Source organism: Bos grunniens, chromosome 25 (genome assembly GCF_055505025.1).
Source record: "Bos grunniens cultivar Pamir isolate PY7600 chromosome 25, Bosgru_T2T1.0, whole genome shotgun sequence".
NCBI lineage: Eukaryota > Metazoa > Chordata > Mammalia > Artiodactyla > Bovidae > Bos > Bos grunniens.
The window spans coordinates 9,741,279-9,759,971 of record NC_141189.1 but is presented as its reverse complement, the minus strand read 5'-3'; the positions used below and the strand labels follow the sequence as shown (position 1 = coordinate 9,759,971).

At 51.7% G+C, this 18,693-nt stretch overlaps 1 protein-coding gene and 1 long non-coding RNA gene across 3 annotated transcripts in view; both read right to left on the bottom strand.

The window, feature by feature from the left end:
* Positions 1 to 212: 212 nt before the first annotated feature.
* Positions 213 to 2,141, bottom strand: LOC147345004 (uncharacterized). The gene is made up of 2 exons (XR_015154447.1): positions 2,005 to 2,141; positions 213 to 375 (listed from the first exon to the last, which is right to left on the bottom strand). It is a non-coding gene; the product is annotated as an uncharacterized LOC147345004 (long non-coding RNA).
* Positions 2,142 to 3,966: 1,825 nt separating this feature from the next.
* CLIP2 (CAP-Gly domain containing linker protein 2) overlaps positions 3,967 to 18,693 on the bottom strand; it is a 75,158-nt gene continuing 60,431 nt past the window's right edge. For both annotated transcript variants that reach the window (XM_086374587.1, XM_086374586.1), the window contains 7 exons: positions 18,359 to 18,416; positions 15,575 to 15,658; positions 14,299 to 14,455; positions 12,629 to 12,788; positions 10,751 to 10,942; positions 10,175 to 10,237; positions 3,967 to 5,996 (listed from right to left, as the gene is read on the bottom strand). In XM_086374587.1, coding sequence (XP_086230713.1) covers positions 5,985 to 5,996; positions 10,175 to 10,237; positions 10,751 to 10,942; positions 12,629 to 12,788; positions 14,299 to 14,455; positions 15,575 to 15,658; positions 18,359 to 18,416 — 726 coding nt within the window. In that variant the 3' untranslated portion in view covers positions 3,967 to 5,984. The remainder of the gene's footprint in view (positions 5,997 to 10,174; positions 10,238 to 10,750; positions 10,943 to 12,628; positions 12,789 to 14,298; positions 14,456 to 15,574; positions 15,659 to 18,358; positions 18,417 to 18,693) is intronic.

Below are 18,693 nucleotides of genomic sequence, written 5' to 3'. Positions count from 1 at the left end.
GCCTATCCCTTCTCCAGGGGATCTTCCTGACCCAGGAATCGAACTGGGGTCTCCTGCATTGCAGGTGGATTCTTTACCAACTGAGCTATCAGGGAAGCCCTATGAGTCCATAGCAAAATAAATAAATAGATAAATGGGGGAGGAGAAACAACTCTTTCTTAAGGAAGAATTCTAGTCAATAAATGGAGACAGAATAAATGGAGAACTAGCAAACCACTAGAATATCGCAGTAATAATTACAGCAGGCAAGCTCCGCACACAGATGCAAAAATCAGCGGTGAGGGAATTCCCTGGAGGTTCAACGGTTGCAGCTCCGAGCTTTCACTGCTGAGGGTGCGAGTTTGATCCCTGGCCAGGGAGCTAAGATGCCATAAGCTGTGCAGCATGGCCAAAAAGTAAAAAGAAAAGAATCAGAGGTGAAACTTTAAGAAGAAAGGGGGGCATTTGCATAATCTCAAAGCATTTCCTCCAAAATAGTTATGAATTATAAATGGACAAAAGAGTAAGTTTATGGTGGAGAATCCTAGCACACATGACCTTAACCAAGTGATCCAAGTTAACCCTCACTGGTAGATGATGAAATCAGGTACCCCTGATATGGTGCCCCAACAGGGCACATCACCTCGGGGCTCCATCTAATTCTGAGAAAACACCAAAGTGGGGGACACTGGGCGAGTGTTCTTCAAATGTGTCAAGGTCGTGAAAGACCAGGAAAACTACAGACTGGATGATGCCCTGTGGGATCCTAGCTGGAATTCTGGAACAGGGATAGTTAGAAGGAAAACCAGTGAAATTCAAGTAAAGTCTGTACTTGAGTTCACAGTACCCTACCGATGTCCATGTTCTACTTGGATTGCAGTCCTGTGATCAGGCAAGAAGTGAACAGGAGAGGAAGCTGGTGAAGGGTGTGTGGGAATTCTACTTACAATTCTGCACGGCTGACATTATCTTAACACTTCAAAGTTAGGAAAGTCGACCCAGGGGTGGTGTGGAGACACCCTCTGGAGTGGCAGGCTCCCACCCCCTCCCACCGTACCCAAGACCTGGCCCTGGGGGAAGCACCCTTGCTGCCTCTAAACTGGACTGTCGAGGGGCCCAGCAAGCCAGGGCTGGGGGCTCCCAGAGGCAGATGGAGAAGGAGCAACTTTTCTGCTTGGATGGGAGAGTACAGGAAACCACTGGGTGTAGCCTTTAACCTAAGGGCTTCTGTGGCCTCAGACTCCACAGTGCACAAGATTGGTTTATGGTCTCCATTTTACAGATGAAGAAACTGAGACTCACCGAAGTGAAGCAACGCGCCTGGCCCGCAGTCAGAGGGTGGTGGGCTGGGCTGAACCCCAAGGGTGTCTGGTGCTTGGTCTCTTCCAGGGTGATGCGGTCAGAGACCACTGCCTGTCCCCCGCCCCGCCCTCCACCAGCTGAAGGGTTCCAGGCTGCCCTCCTAGGCTTTGATCTTGTAGCCACTTCTCTGAAGCTGCCCACCCCCCACAGCTGCAGCCCTGGCGCTTCCTACCCACCTGCCCCCCCCAGGCTCTGAGCACCCTGTGAGCAGGGCTCTGTGTGGCAGACTGTCGTCACCGCTTCACACCTGGTGGAGGGCCCCCTCACCCTGCTTCAGGTGCCCACCTTCCATCCTCCACCTTCTGGATGCCAAGCCCTGGGCAGACAAGGACTCAGGAAGCTCCTTTCATGAGATTCAAGCCCTTGTTCACCCAGCCTCAGGTCCCACTCACCCTCTGGTGGCAGTAAGGGCCAGAGACACCAGGCCCCTCTCACTCCCCATGACAGTCCCTGTCTGCCCCCACTTCCTTCCTCCCTGCCACCCCTCACAATCCTTTCTTCATAGCAGTTAACATGGGGTTCCAATGACTGCTGGCCTGGGAGCCATGAGTGGGTGGGGATCTCACTCTTCTTTGATCACGAGCCCCCAGCGTTTCCACCAAAGGTTAAACTAGCCCCTGAAATGCTTTACCCTGGGGAGGGTGACCCATTCAGTGTCATTACCTGGCAGGGGACAGGGTCAACCCAGTGCCTTGGGTAAAATGGGGGGAAAACACATAGGTCACAGTGGTGTTTGGTCTCAGAGGAAAGAATCTTTCTGCAGAAGCTCTCTGAATTTCAAAATACTGGGATGATGCGTTCTGGAAAAAGAGACCATTTATATTAGAGGCAGCGGAAGCCTAAGAATTGGGTGCTGTTTAAATCCAGCCCCAGGACTTCCCTGGTGGTCCAGTGGTTAGGACTCTGAGCCTCCACTGCAGGGAGCTGGGGTTGGCTCCTTGGTCAGGGATCCCAGGGACATGCAAAGAACCTGAGCAGGTTTAAAAACTGGACGGTCTGGGGAATTCTCTGGCTGTCCAGTGTTTAAGACTCCGTGCTTTCACTGCCGAGAGCCTGGGTTCGATCCCTAGTAGGGAAACTAAGACCCCACAAGCTATGACGCATGGTCAGAGCAAAGAAAACAAAACAAAACAAAAAAGAATTGGACGGTCTGGTTTTGAATTTTGGTCACTTACCAGGTTTCTTACCTTCGCCAAACACCTCATGGTGCTGCACAGCAAAGCAAACAAAAACACAACAGAGAAACAAAAACAAAACCCAAAGACAACAAAACCCACCCCCAACCTGTCTTTGGCGAACACTGCGTCGACTGCGACTGCGCTGCTTTAGTCCACACCTTGCCTCCCTATCTCCAGCCTGGCTGTTCCCCCAGGGAATGACCTACACAGCCTCCAATAGGCTCCCTTGCCTTGGGTTCAGCCAATGGGAGGGGCCTGCAGAGGTTCAGCCAATGGGAGGGGCCTGCAGAGGTTCAGCCAATGGGAGGGGCCGGCAGAGGTTCAGCCAATGGGAGTGGTCGGCAGAAGGCAGGGACGGGAGTGGAGAGGCAATTGCCGTCCTAGGGCTTCCATGATAGCTCAGTTGGTAAAGAATCTATCTGCGATGCAGGAGACCCTGGTTCGATTCCTGGGTGGGGATGATCCCCTGGAGCAGCGATAGGCTACCCACCCCAGTATTCTTCGGCTTCCCTTGTAGCTCAACTGGTAAAGAATCCGTCTGCAATGTGGGAGACCTAGGTTCGATTCCTGGGTTGGGAAGATCCCCTGGAGAAGAGAAAGGGTGCCCACTCCAGTGTCCTGGCCTGGAGAGTTCCATGGACACACCATGGGGGTCACAAAGAGTCTGACACGACTTTCACTTTCTTTTTTTCTCCTTCCCTACCGGGCCACACTGCCCGCTGGAGTTCTGTCTGCAGTTGAGTCCCTCGTGGGTCCCCGTCCACACCCGAGCACACAGGCCCTCCTTTTAAACTCTCATTCCCCCACTGCACAGTCTCACTGCTTCCTCCAGGACTCTGCTGACGCAGTGCCCGACAAAGGGCACAGAGCTGGACACATTCAGCTGTTAACCTCGAGAGCCTTGTTTGGTCTCTATGGAGAGGGGTGGGGGGTGGGAGGGACCCTCAATTGAACAGCCTGCAAAATGACCATAAAGCTGGCATAACAGTGACTACGTGATCTAAAGATATCTTACTGCAGGGGGCAGCATTAGCGATCTTAAGCGTTCTCACTGAACTCATCAAATTTGTTAGCTGATCCATCACTATTTTGTACAGGGGAGACTTCGATTTTTCCTTGTGGGCCCACTTACATCTCCAACAGATTCAAATCCAAACCCTCATGCCTCTCTGGCAGCCTTGCCCGGCTTCCACTGCTGCCCCCTTTCTCTGGTTCTCTGCCGCTTTTGTTGAGCTCCCTTTTCTCAGACAAGGCAGCTCAGTTCCACACTTGTTCCACACCAGGCCCCCTGAGGCCTTTATTAGCCATTCACATTTGAGTAAGAATTAGCTATCAGTCCACCAGGAGAACAGGATAAAGTCAGACTCCTGGCACCTGGGTGTTCATGAGCTAGGAGACATTGGGGGGAGGCCAGGGGGCCCACAGAGAAAAGCAGAAACTGCAGGGGTCCTGGACCTCAGTCACAAGCTTTATTGTCTCGAGCACGGACTCGCCACACTTCAACAATTCCACTTTGGGGAAGGGAAGGGGAGGGTGCAGGAGGGCTTGGGGAGGGGCACGGCTGAGCACACACTGGGCAGGCGCAGATGCTCATGGGGAAAACGCTTGCCACCGGCCAGCCCATCCCGGGGGCTCAACTCCTCTCAGAGTGGGCTTTTGGCTGTTAGTAGACTAATCAGTGCCTCCAGTGGGCAGGGCAGCTGCCTGATTTTGCTGGAAAGAGTAGTATTTGACTCTGGGTTAAGCCACTACAGCATTGCTTCTAGACCGTTGTTAATGAAACCGCATGCAAGAGCTACCGAAAGCCAACGGGGAGCGAGGAGGGGCCGATAGGACTAACTGGCTGCCCCCGGGGTGGGCTGCTTTGGGGCAAGGACGTGAAGACCACCCACCTGTACCTGGGAGCACTCAGGGGTGACCTGGGCACCACCTGCATACCTGTCCTGGTGCAACTGGGAACACCATGCTGGCCCATCAGGCACCCCCTCTACCCCTAGGGAGAGAGGCCCGTAAGCTGGGGGAGGTGGGGCAGGCCTCCACGGAGACGCTGCAGTGCAAGGCAACCATCTGTAGGTCTCCCGGCTCTAGAGGTGGGGCTTCGGGCAGACGCTGGCTTTCCCATCACAAACGAGGCTGGAGTAACTTGGAAGGCTTGGGGGAAGGTGGGGAGATTTGTCTTCCCCAGTCAATCCTTGGATTCTTTTCTTGGCTATAGGAGACAGGACTTAAAATGCCCCAGGCAGACGCTTCGTACCACTGAAAGGGGGCTGTTGGGCTGTGTGTTCAGATGCATGTGCATGGCCACACCTCCCTGAAGGCTCACCCACGTGTACCTGGCTGATTCTGTGCACGAGGCTGCAGGCACATTTGTAGTGTGTGCAATCGCAGCCCTGCCAGGCCTGGGGCTCCATCCTGGAGCCCGAGGGTGAGTGTCCATGTGGTCCAAGCATAACTGACTGCAAAGGTCCCATCCACACGGCATGTGTGACCCCTCTGAGTGTGCCTGTGCTAACGGTCAGAAGGTGTATACGTCGGGGTCAGCATGGGTGAATCTGCCAGTGGGAGGCTGGTTTCAGAACATCAAGTCAACCTGGGGGACAGCATACGACCTACCAGTCAAAACACACCCAAACGGCTGGTTTGGGGCCTCCCTGTGACCTCCCTGTCCCAGCTCCAAGCCAGGTCTCTGAGGATGGGTGGGGGAAGGAAAGGGGCTTCCAGACTTTCCTAATACTGTGGCTCCTGGCCTTGGGGACCACCCTCCAGACATCAGCAGCTTGGAGCTGCGTGTGCGCTGGGGTCGGAACGAAGGGCCCACCTCCCAGCACTTTGAACCTGGGGCCTTGCTGGGCAGACGGGCCGAGGGGAACTTGTACCACTGTTTGCAAGAGGCTCAGTGTGTGGGGACAAGAAGCCCTGGGGACTGCCTTAGTCTGGAAGAGGCTGCAGAAAAGGGGGTCTCCTCCTGCCTCCAAATGACCAGACTTCTCTCCTTGGTGCCTGAAGGGGAAGCTGGGGCCCTCCTCTGGCCCCTTCCTGGGACAATGGCTCTCGGGGGTCTGAGAGGGACCCCCAGGAGGAGGGGAAGAAAGGGAGTGGGGACACGCCCAGGGGCCAAGACGGTCCTCAGGGCAGTGGCTTCTGGGGAGAGGGGTCTGTTCGGATCACCCTGGCCTCCCTGAGCCAACTCCAGAAACTGCCGGGTGTCCAGGGCATCCAGGCTGCAGGTCCCGGGAGGCCAGGCCAGGGCTGTACTCTCCATGGAAGATCGTGCTTGAGGAAGCCTCCTGGTCCGGCAAGGGGGTCGGGGGTGGGGGATTGTCCACGGCGGTGGGTACATCATTGTTACAAATACTGTTCTCCTCTTCAAAGCGACAGTCCCGCCCCCTGCCTGGAGGGGGCGCCGCCGGGGCCGGCTGGAGGGGCTGTGGTCCAGACTGGGCCGCTCCACGGTGTCCCTCAGGGTCAGTGCTTGTCCTGGAGAGAGCAAGGGCTTGGTCAGTAAGGGTCTCAGGAGGCCCCGGGGCAAGGGGCAGAGGGGGTAGGGCAGGGCTGGGGGAGAACTAGCTTGTGCCAGGTAGTGGGAAGAACAGCACGTGCAAAGGCCCCGAGGTAGGAGCACTCTGTGCTGAGTGGGGCACAGCGAGACATGAAGCGGGGTGGGAGTGGTTTATGGGAATTTGAAGGGAAGAGGCGAGAGCAGGCAGGATTTACAAAGAGCTCCAAGGGTCTGTGTGGAGGTTGGATCTGAGGAAAGGAAAACTTGTGGTTGAGACTCCAAGCCTCAGTTTTCACATCTGTAAACTGGGATGAACCCCGTGTGCTTCACAGGACAAAGCCACACAAGGTCTGGACATCAACTCCCAAGGGGCCCGGTACGGGTGGCTCCTCTGCAGACACAACCCTGACAGGTCCTGCTATAGCCTCCTGCTTCCACCCTGCTCTCAGGTCTGGTTCGGGTTCCCCACCTCCCCACATGCATCTCTCTCTGCTTCTCACCACAGCATCAGCCCCTCAGCAGATGCTGTGGCCAGGGTTCTCTGGTCTCCAGGTGAGGGCCTGCAGCCATGGCTCCATTGGCTGAGTTGGAAGGACAAGCCTTCTTTCCTCCAGCCCAAGATCGTACTGGTGCAAGGTCACACAGGGAGCCAGGGACAGAGCCTAATTGGGCTGGCACCTGGGCCCCAGGTGGGCTCTCTAACACTGCAAATGGCAGGAGCTAACTGTGGGGTGTGGGCCACCAGATACCCCCTTAATACAGAACCCAGCAAAACACATTCCCAGCAAGGGAGTCAGGCCCACAAAAGTCCTGGGAAACCAATTTTCGGCCCACAATTTTATAAAGCGTAGACTTTACAGAGACTGTTAAGAAAGAGAGAAGATGCTAAGTTTAAAATATTCAGTTGAAAAAAACCAGGAGATGAAATTGAATATTAGAGCATGCTTTGTTGTTGTTCAGTCGCTAAGTTGCATCTGACTCTTTGTGACCCCATGGACTGCAGCACAACAGGCTTCCGTGTCCTTCACCATCTCCCGGAATTTGCTCAAACTCACATCCGTTGAATTGGAGCACGCTGTCTACTCCATTGCATAATTTAGGGAGTTTCCTAGCAGTCCAGTGGTTAGGATTCCACCCTTCCACTGCAGGGGGGCCAGGTTAGATCCCTGGTTGGAGAACCAAGATCCCAGAAGCAGTGTGGTATGGCCAAAAAGATTAAAATGAAATAATTCACGTGCGACTTTGCAACCATCACAATAAAGACAGCTCAGGCAAGATTCACAGACCGATGATGAATCCAGGGGGCATTTGAGTCAGGGACAGAGAATTCACAAGGTCTTCCAGGGTCTCCACTGAATATTCATTCAGAAAGAACCAGTAACCATGCAGTAGGGGTCAGACAACACCTCGACCAGGTGATTAACATTCACACATGGAATGAAGGGCAGATGGACATCACGTGCCTCAGTCGTGATGCCTGGAGAAGAACATGACCTTGACTGAGTATTTCAGCCTGACTGGCAGAACCCGGCTCTAATCACCCCAAAGGACAGTCAAACCCCAAAGGAGGAATCTTCTATTAAACAAAGAGGGAGGGATTGTGTTTCAAAAATGCCAACGTCATCAAAATCCAAGCAAAATGGAGGAAATGTTCCAGATGCAAGGAGACTAAAGAAGACATAACAAGTAAATGCAACGAGCCTCATTAACCTTAGACTGGATCCTGGATTGGGGCAGGGAAACAGCTGTGAAGACACGCCAGGGTCAACTGAAGAAAACAGGTAGGGACTATGATTGGCTGTATTAACAAATCTCATAACAGCATGACATTTGCTGAGATTGGTAACTGTACTGTGTTTATGTAAAATCATGCCCTGTTTCTCAGGGAATGCAGACTGAATATGCAATTATACTCAAGTGGTTCAGAAAAATATTACATGCATATAACACTCACCTACACATAGAGAACAAAAAGTAAAGCAAATGCGGCAAAATCTCAACCACGTGTTATGGGGGAAAGGAGAGCTGATGCTCCAGGCACTATTTACTTTTAGTTTGTATCTGCGTATAGGTATTTATGGGCTTCCCTGGTGGCTCAGCGGTAAAGAATCTGCCGGCAAGGCAGGAGACGCAGGTTCGATTCCTGGGTCAGGAAGATCCCCTGGAGGAGGGCATGGCAACCCACTCCAGTATTCTTGCCTGGAGAATCCCCATGGACAGAGGAGCCTGGCAGGCTGCAGTCCACGGGGTCGCAAAGAGTCAGACACGACTGAGCAACTAACATCGTCACTTGCATAGTTATTTATTTATTTGGCTGCACCAGGTCTTAGCTGCAGCATGAGGGCTCTTAAGTCTTCACTGCAGCCTGTGGGGTTTTCTAACTGTGGCCTGTGGGATCTAGTTCCCCAACCAGGGATGGAACCGGGGCCCCTGCAGGAGCTGAGAGTATTTGCCACTGGGCCACCAGGAAAGTCCTTCTAGGCGCTTTTTTAAAATTCTTGTAACTTTTTTGTCAATTAAAAATTATTTCTAAATAAAAAAAATGTGTAGGGACTTCTCCTTTGCCTTCCAATGCAGGAGGTATAGGTTCGAAACTTGGTCAGGAAGCTAAGATTCCACATGCCTCGGGGCCAAAAAACCAAAACATAAAACAGAAGCAATATTGTAACACATTCAATAAAGACTTTACAAATGGTCCACATTAAAAAAAATCTTAAAAACACAGCTGTAAAAAAAAGCATGTATATATGTCAACTATATGTATTAGTCGCTCAGTCATGTCTGACTCTTTGTGCCCCATGGACTGTAGCCTGCCAGGCTCCTCTGTCCATGGAATTCTCCAGGCAAGAAAACTGGAGTGGGTTGCTATTTCCTTCTCCAGGGGATCTTCCCAACTGGGGATCGAACTTGGGTCTCCTGCATTGGCAGGCAGATTCTTTACTGTCTGAGCCACCAGGAATAAATTTTTTTTTTTAAGTTAATGTGTACATAGATTTACAGACATATATACACACACATAACAATCTTCGTTATTTGCAGGAGTCCTGTTCTATAGAATCAAACTGTCATGGAACCAGCAAAAACTGAACCATTGCTCTCAGTGGAAATACAAGGTTCCTGCAAATCTCTGATCTGACGTTTTCATCAATCGATCAACAGGTAATCATGTTTCATGCGTGCTTCTCTTTAAAACATTGCACTGAATACGTATTGTTGACTCATTAATAATGAACCCAAGGCCGGCAGCACTATAACTCATGCCTGAATGCAGCTTCTCTAAAGTACTTTCTGGAAGGCACATTGCAGCCTTCCTGCACTTAGGAACACTAGACGGCTCTTCTAGAACACAAGATGACGCTTGGGGGCCATTTTAAACAGTGGAAATCACCAAGAAAAAAAGCATGAAAATGTGAGAAACGTGTCACTAAATAGACCGTGAGAAGGACACTTGTTTGCAGAATGTTTGTACAAGCACGCTGCTTTGTACAGGCTCATTTGGGAACATGCCATGTCTCAGGCGATTACATTTTTCTCTGCTCTGCACATGTCCGTGAATGACCACAAAAGTGCTGTCAGTGTGGAGTGTGGGGCTACAGATAAATGTCACCAAGCAGATGAGTGTGCAAATGGAATAGTTCGGACTGGCTGTACATGTGGACATACATACATACACACACACGTGCATGCTTAGCAAAGTAATGTCAACCTCGGTCATCTCTGGGTAGAAGAGCTACTGGTGAGTGTTTTTTTTCTGGCCACGCTGCACAGCTTGTGGGATCTTAGTTCCCTGACCAGAGATCAAACCTGTACCCCTTGCAGTGCACGTGAGAGTGCTAACCACTGGACCACCAGGGAATGTCCAGTGTTTTCTTCCTTATGTATTTTTGAGCTTTTTCCCCAAAGTTTCCAAATAGGTACATATTATTTTATAATAAAAGGTTTTTTGGAAAGGGGAACAAGGTTAAAAAAGCAGGATGGGAACTGAATCAAGTTTGGCTCCGCGGCCCCCCCTCTATGAGTAGCCCAAAGGCTCTTGCAAAATGTGTCTTTGTTCTTTTGCTGCCTTTTCAAAGTTTCCTCTCCAGAGAAGTCAGCCTGCACGCGAGGGCCGTGGGAGCGACGGAGCAAATCCCCCCGGGGGCAGGGTGCCGCTTACCTCTTGTTTGTGACCCTTGTCTTGCTGGTGGATGCCGTTTGCAGAACCAGAATTGCCGATGGCCTGTTAAGAGTCAAGGGCGAGAGGCTGAGCGAGGTGCCCCAGCCAGCATTTCCCGGTTCGTCCACTAGATGGTGAGGTCTTCCCGATGGGACCATCGCAGGCTCTGAACTCTGAGCGTGCGTTTGTGAGTGCTAAGTCACTTAGTCGTGTCTGATTCTGTGCGATCCCATGGACCATAGCCCACCAGGCTCCTCTGTCCATGGGATTTCCCAGGCAAGAAAACTGAAGTGGGTTGCCATGCCCTCCTCTAGGGGATATTCCCTACCCAGGTATCGAACCTGTGTCTCTGTGTCTCCTGCATTGCAGGTGGGTTCTTTACCACCAGCGCCACCTGGGAAGCCCAGAACTCTGAGCAGAGCCCATCAAAATGGGGAAATCTAGGCTCTCAGGGCAAGGCTGCATCTCCGCCCTTCATCTGAGCTCCTCAGGATAAAGGCATGAACCCCTAGGGCTGGGACTTCCAGGGGGCAAGGCTGAGGCTCTCCCCCCAGACCTGGGGGGCACCCAGCTCACCTGGGACTTGTCAGGGCAGCTCCTCATGGCCTCCACGAGCCTCTCCACCTGCTGAGCCTGATCCAGTGCGTCCCTCAGCGCGTCCTCCGTGCTTATCAGCTGGTGCTGCAGCCGCAGGAGCTCTGGTGCCGAGGATGAGGACGGGTCGATGAGGGAGTAGCGCCTCTGATCCGACAGGGACTTCTCTTTGTCCTGGAAGGAGCAGGAGAGAGCACGAGTGTGTGTGTGTGCGCACATGTGTAGAGAGGAAGAGTGTGTGTGTGCGTGCATGCATGCGTGTGTGTGTGCACGTACGTGCTGCATGAGGGTGACCTCTTCTCTGGCAGGAAACTCATCTGTCCCACGTCATCTCTGGGTCAGGCCTGGGCATCACCAGGATGCCCCTCAAGCCTCCTTCCCTCACCTGAGGATCCTCACAGAAGCATCTTTCCTGCCCCTGCCCTGGATTCCCAGGTTCTATCAAATGCTCCATGTTTTCCAAGTCTCCAAACCTAGGACCCCTCCCTCTCCTCTTTCCTTCCAGTATCCCCCTGACTCCCTCCATACTGTCTTATGTGGGTCCTTCCTCTTCAGCCCTAGACCACCCACAGCCTCATCCCCTGAACCTCTCCTCAGAACCCCTCCACCACCCTCAATAGGACATTCCTTCCCTTCCCTTCCAAACGCTCTGCAGCTGACCCCACCCACCACGGTACCAGAGATGGGCAGATCACAAACCCTCCCTGCACTGCCCTCCTTGGGCAGGTGCTTCTAGGTCCTTCTGCTCTGCTCCGATCCTCTGTCCAAGCCTCCCGCTCCATCCGAACCTCCCTCACTTCAGGAGGTTTATAACCACCGAGCCCATCCTAGTTCGCTGTGGTGCTGGGGATGGTACAAGGGGGACAGGGGAGAGGCTGATCAAATGTAAACTTGACCAGCTTGTGGTTCATGGAGAAGGCGTGGCTCTGCCCCCTCCATGCAATTCTGGGAAAGTCTTGGAATCAGAACTCCCAAGGCCCCACCAGCCTCGGGGTCTTGGTTTCCAAGTTATACCCAGGCTCACAGCACCATGAGGACCACAGAGGGGTCTGTAACCACTCTCTGCTGGGCAGACCTGCCAGGGCTGAAAGGCTGCAGGGCAGCTGGGCCCGGTGGTCCCCATGCCCACAATCTCGGTGCAGACAGAATAATGGACATCCCCCTCCCTTAACCCTGCAGGTCTAAGGCTGCTCCCATGGCAGCAGGCGGGTCCTGGGCTCTCCTCCTGCCTGCGAGACCCCTCTTCTTCCATCTCCTCCACTGTGGCTGAACCCCTGTGGCTGGGCGGGTGGGCAGTGAGGGGCTTTGGAGCAGCTTCCCCTGACAGCAAGCCTGTCCTCCTGGACCTAACCTGTCCACACCCTGGAGTTGACCAGGCCCAGGAACCGGCCACAGGCTAGTCTTGAATGCTGACCAATGGGGGATTGAGTGGGATGAGTCTGTCCTATGCTACCAGCCTACCCCACCTGCACTTCTGGGGACTCTGCTCAGTCTGTTCCCCTCTCGTCCCTGAGATGGATGCATGAATCACCACTGCAGGACCCTGAACAAGGAGCTGGCTTCTGGTTGATTACTTCCCTGGATGGGGAGCTCACCACCTGGCGGTAGGCCACCCCATCTCTGGACTGGTCAGATTCTTAGGGAATCTTCTTTTGCACTGCATCACCCAGACAGCCACACAACCAGCCATGACGTCCACAAAACCCTGCCAGTGGTTCTAGGGGATTTTGAACCCTCACTGTGACTTGGCAGTCCCTGGGGTGGCTCCAGAAGGTCACCAATCTCCAAGGCCTGAACAGCAGGTTGCCCCAGCCCCTCCCTGGTGTCCCCTATCCCCAGGCCGCCCCCTTCCCCACGTACCAGCCCCGTCAGCTTTTCCCGCAGGCCTCGGATGTCATCCTTGAGTTTCTGCTCCTTGATCCGCCACTCGGCCTTGTGGACCTCCCGGCTCAGGTCCCTCTCAGGCCCTGGGGAGTGGCGATTGGCCTCCAGCAGCAATACCCGCAGTTCATTCAGACTCCTGTAGGGGGCGGGGGTGGACAGAACAGCAGTCAGTCTGGGTCCCTCAGCTCTCATCCTCCACAATTAGTCCGGTGCCTGAGACTGGCCATCCCGAGGGGGATACTGGCTACCAAGACACAGCGTCTGTGCCAGGAGGGGCCACAGAGGAAGCACGAGGCTTGAAGCCATCGGACCACAGCTGGAGAGACTCGGGTTTAGGAACCCAACAGTCAAGAGGACTCAGCCTTTCTTAGAATTTTTTTGAAGTTTTTTTTTTTTTTAAAGAGAATATATATTTGTTTAATTAAAAATAGTACAGAAGTAGAAATATAATGTTGTATACACAGAACTTTTATAATGTTGTAAATAAATGTAACTTCCATAACATACTTATTTACTTATTTTAAAAAAATATTTTTATTTTTATTTGGCTGCATCAGGTCTCAGTTGTGGCGCACAGGCTTAGCTGCTGTGCGGTTTATGGGATCTTAGTTCCCCGACTAGGGATTAAACCTGTGTCCCCTGCACTGCAAGGCAGATTCTTAACCACTAGACCACCAGGTAAATCCCAATAAAATACACTTTTAAGATAACAATAAAATTAAATTAAATAAAAAATAAAGCATTTTTCCAAGAGAGCTCATGGGGCAAGACATTTTAAATACCTGACATCAAATAAGTTTTATTTCCTATGTCAACTCTTAATTAACTGGCAGCAGCTGCCTGGAATACTGTGGTGAGATTGATTCTGAGGTCACATCTGGACTTTGCAGAAAAAGAGTGCAGTGATCAATTAGCAATGTCTCCCATGGGCAGAGGCTGGGAGAAAAGGACACACCCATTTTGAGTTCTTCCCCTTGCCAGAATCTACTTTAGAGGAGGGGAAAATTAACTCACTAGGTGGCCATATGTAGTTAAAAGAATAAAGTAAAAGTTTGCTGGTACTGACCCTTTCCCTTTCTTCCTTCTTCCTACTCTGAATGATGGCACCTGATGGCTGGAGCTTCAGCAGCCACCCTGCAACCATGAGGAAGAGTCTAACAGAACCCAAGAGAGCAAAGGTGTTGGCATTGGTACCTTGAGCCACTGAACCAAATGCCAGCTGTAGCTACCTCCAGATTTCTTGTTATGTGAGGAAAATAAATCTCTACTCGTTTAATCTGCCAACACATTTCTAGCTGATCTCCCACTCCCATCCTAAGTACCAAAGAAGCAAGGAGCAGCTTATGGTAGCCTACATCAACCAAGGAAGGCTTCAAGGAAGAGAAGGTGGGAGTCCTCAATAATTTTTAAGAGTTTCAAGGGGTCCCCAAGACCAAGATATTTGGGAACCACTAATCTTTCCTATGAGTTCTGCTTGGAGAACTGTGTTAAGAAGGATTCTGAGGCTTCGTTGGAGCTTAGCAGCAGACAGTATGGTGATCACCGGTGATGCCAGTCATCTGTCTACACCTTCAAAAAAGACTGGGTACTATTAGCTGGTGGAGTGAGGGTCACGCTGTTCTAATCACCGCCCACGGCTGACTCACCGCTCCTTCCGGAGCAGCTCCTGGCTGATGAGGACCAGCTGGCCCGAGGCATCATGGGTCTTCCGGGACACGGCCTCTAGCTCCGCCTCCAAGCGCCGCTTCTCTTTCTGGAGGGTGTCCACCTTCTTTTCGCCCGACCTGCACTTGCTCTCCAGTGCTGAGGCCAGCCAGCAGGGCAAGAAGGGAGAGGGTTGGGATCACCACGGAAACCTGTCCCACACAGGGGCCAAGGCCCGGGCAGGCAGCAGGCTTTCCCGGGGAGAGGGGGGTGTTAACAGGGACACACTCCACTGAGCGGACCTCCCTCGTCCTGCAGGGCCAGGCAGCGAGGGGCCGAAAAGAGCTACTTAGGAAAAGCAGACCATGGCCCCCACACAGCAGCCGGGCCCTCTGGTGTCAGGAAAGCAGTCCAGTCTTCGAGAGACAGGGGCGTTTACAGTGTTGCCTGGATGAGGGAAATCTACAACTTCACCTTGGCCCCGGAGGAACCTGAGGTCACCTGACCTTTGTTGGGACCCATTAAGCCACATGAACATGATGGGGAGTGGAGGGAAGGGGGCAGTGAGAACCATTTCCCAGGATGGCGGCCGGCTCACGGGCACCACCACTGGCATTCTGGTGGACAAGAAGCACAGCCAGTTTGTCACCAAGCCACAGATTCCAGGCCCCCTACCACTCCCCCTGCCCCACCAGGCTACCCTCTGGCTTCATCCCCATTTCCCCTGGGCCTTGGCTTTTGCTGCAGCCAAAGTCCTTCCCCTCCCAATTCTGAAGTCCTGGTATTTCTTCCAGGGGCTGGTGCCCAAATACTATACCAAAAGGCAGAGAGATTGAAACCCAGGGGTCTTCAAGCCCAGAAAGAGATAAATTGTGATGCGATTGCAGAACACAGGGCACAGAGGCCTGGCTCTGGGGAGAGAAGGTGGCTGGGGTCCCCTATTTGTTTTTTGTGTCTGTGCCATTCGGCCTATGGGATCTTAGTTCCCCCACCATGGATCAAACTGACCCCTGCATTGGAAGCGCAGAGTCCTAACCACCAAACCACCAGGGAAGTCCCTGGGGTCCCCACTTATATTATAGATGAAGTGTGGGCTACCGTGCCCCCCTCACCACTGCCCAGGTGGAAGTCCAGTGCAGGCCACCTGGCCCAGGCTGACTTCTCCTCGAGGCAGAGTGGGGAAGGGCACCCTGACCAGCGTCATCTCCCCCTCCCCCGCTGGACTGGCACGTGATCCAATGAAAGCCCCCGCATCTGCCCGGAAGGAGGGAGACTTACCACTTACTTGGGCCCTGAGCATCTCGGTCTGAGATGTTAAGGCTGTCACCTCTTTGTCCCTCTTGTTCAGCTTGTCCTGCAGGCCTGGGGAGAAGGGAGAGATGAGGGGCCATCAGTACCCCAGAGCTAACAATGCAATCTGGTGGACGAGGGGGTGGCCCTCCCATCCGAACCCTAAAATGACATCACATTTGGCTTCCAGAGTCCAAGTTCTTTCTCAAGACAGTCGACCTTCTGGGTGAAGTGAAATTTGCTCAGTTGTGTCCGACTCTTTGTGACCCCATGGACTATACAGTCCATGGAATTCTCTAGGCCAGAATACTGGAGTGCGTAGCCTTTCCCTTCTCCAGGGGATCTTCCCAACCCGGGGATCTAACCCAGGTCTCCTGCATTGCAGGCAGATTCTTTACCAGCTGAGCCACAAGGGAAGCCTGGGTAACCCACCCTGAAGAAGAGGTGCCAGTGTTGTACGGTCTTGAGCAACTTAACTCTCAGACTCTCAGCTTCCTCAAGTGAAAATTGGGGCTAATAAAGGTGCTCACGTCACCTGGCCACATGCATTCAATACTGGATAGCCCAGGACAGTCATGAAAAAGATGCAAGCAAAGTTCTAGAAATGTATTAACTTTCTGTACGTTAATTTATAAATTCAATGTGAAGCCAGTAAAAATGTCAGCCAGACTGTAATTTTTGTGAACCAGATAAGCTAATTCTAAAATCACTTGGAAAAAAAATTTTTTTAATAAGTAAATAAAAATTTTAAAAAAGGAAAAAATTTAAATAAAAATAAACAAAGTCACTTGGAAAAATAAGCAAGATCAGCCAAGAGAATTTGGCAAAAAAAAAACAAACTTCTTCAAAGAATTAAACACACAATTACCACGGGTGTGTGTGCTCAGTTGCTGAGTCATGTTCGACTCTTTGCGACCCCATGGACAGTAGCCCACCAGGCTCCTCTGTTCATGCAATTTTCCAGGCAAGAATACTGGAGCGGGTTGCCATTCCCTTCTCCAAGGGATCTTCCCGATCTAAGAATCAAACCTGAGTCTCCTGCGTTAGCAGGCAGATTCTTTACCACTGCGCCACCAGGGAAGCCTGCAATTACTATACAATTTAACAATTCCCCTCCCGAGTATATACCCTCAAAGAGCTGAAAACAGGAACTCAAGAAGTATCCCCACATGCACACTTACAGCAGCGCTACTCACAGTGGCTGAAAGGTGGAAGCAACCCAGCTGTCCATTGACAGGTGAATGGATAACAAAATTGGGCGTATGCATACGATGGCCCGTTGGTCCCACATGGGAATGAAGCACTGACCCGTGCTATAATGTGGATGAACCTTGAATATATTATGCAAAGTGAATAAGCCAGACATAAAAGGCCACATGTTATATGATGCTATCTATATGAAATATCCAGAAGAGGCAAATCCATAGAGACAGACAGCAGATTAGCAGTTGTCAGCAGCTGCAATGAGGGGAAAATAAGAGAATGACTGATGATGCATACGGGGCTTGCTCTTGGAGTGATGAAAAAGTTTTGGAACTAGACAGAAGAGATGATTGCACAACACTCTGAATATATCAAAGCCCCTGAATGGTTTGCTTTAAAATGGTGATTTTACTTAAATTATGTCTCAATTAAAAAAAAAAAAGGTGGGAGGGGGGGCTTCCCTCGTTGTCCAGTGGCCAAGACTCCATGCTCCCAAGGCAGGACACCTGGGGTTCAACGCCTGGTCAGGGAATTAGATCCCATATGCCGCAACTAAGACCCAGCAAAGCCAAATAAATAAAAAAAAGAACGGCCGAGAGAATTTTGAAAAAAACAGAGCCGAAGACCAGCCTTGCCAGTAACTGAAATATAAACGAAGTTTCAAAACACTGTAAAAGTGGTGCATAAATAGACAGATTGGTCACTGGAAAGGAAAAAAAAAATCTAGAAAGAGTTAATTACCTGATGGAATTTAAAGACGGTAAGTTTGGTTCATTCACATCAGTGGAGACAGGGAGATGAGGTTTTCAAAAACGGTGCTGGGGTAAGTGGGCACTCTTGGGGAAAAAAATAAAAGTGGATCCTTACCTCACACCTGGAGTAAGAATTCTGCATGAATCAGAGATTTACAGAGGAAAAAAATAAACCCAAGATCCCAAAAACAAAGATTGATTTTTAAAAATCTGCATGGCAAGGGACTTCCCTGGTGATCCAATGGTTAAGACTTTGCCTTCCAATGCAGGGCGCGTGGGTTCGATGCCTGGTTGGGGAGCTATATTGTAAAACTTTTAAAATGGTCCACATCAAAAAATATCTTTTTTTTTTTTTCCAAAAAATATCTTGAAAAAAAGAAAAAAAACACACCAAACACACAATCAAGTCCTCAATAAACAGCCTTTGCCCTCCTCCCATGGTGGGTGAGTGGCTGGTGCACACAGCAGGCAGCTCTTGCATGTGTGCGCTAAGTCACTTTAGTCGTGTCCAACTCTTTGTGATTCTATGACTGTAGCCCACCAGGCTCCTCTGTCCATGGGATTGTCCAGGTAAGAATACCGGAGTGGGTTGACATCCCCTCCTCCAGCCCATCTTCCTGATCCCGGGATTGAACCTGTGTCTCTTACGTCTCCTGCACTGGATGGTGGATTCTTTACCACTAGTGCCACCTGGGAAGCCCAGGCAGCTTTCACCAAACACCAGATGACGCAAAACGAAGTCGAACCGAGCTTGGAGGCAAAACCCACCAGCCTTTCCCCAAAGCCCCACATCCCGCCCGGCCCAGTGGCCACTCACCCTCCACAGTCTCCTTCATCCTGATCTTCTCCCCCGAAATGTCGTTGGACTCAATCATCTGAAAGGAGAGCCCTGTAAGGGAGATGCTCGCCTCCCTGTCTCAGCCCCCAGCCCCAGCCAGCCCACGTCTCCCCAGTTCAAGGAGACTTTCATGGACTTGCTGTAGCAGGGGGCACAGGTGTTCTAGGTCTGGCTTCCCTGACAAGAGGACCCCCGCTCTGCTCCTAGGGCCCCCCAGGGCTGCCTGCACAGCGTCCATGTGATCACTCCCTGTCCCTTCCTGTTTGCAAATGTCTATCATATTAAACAGATGTCTCCTTCCTGGGAATGCCTAC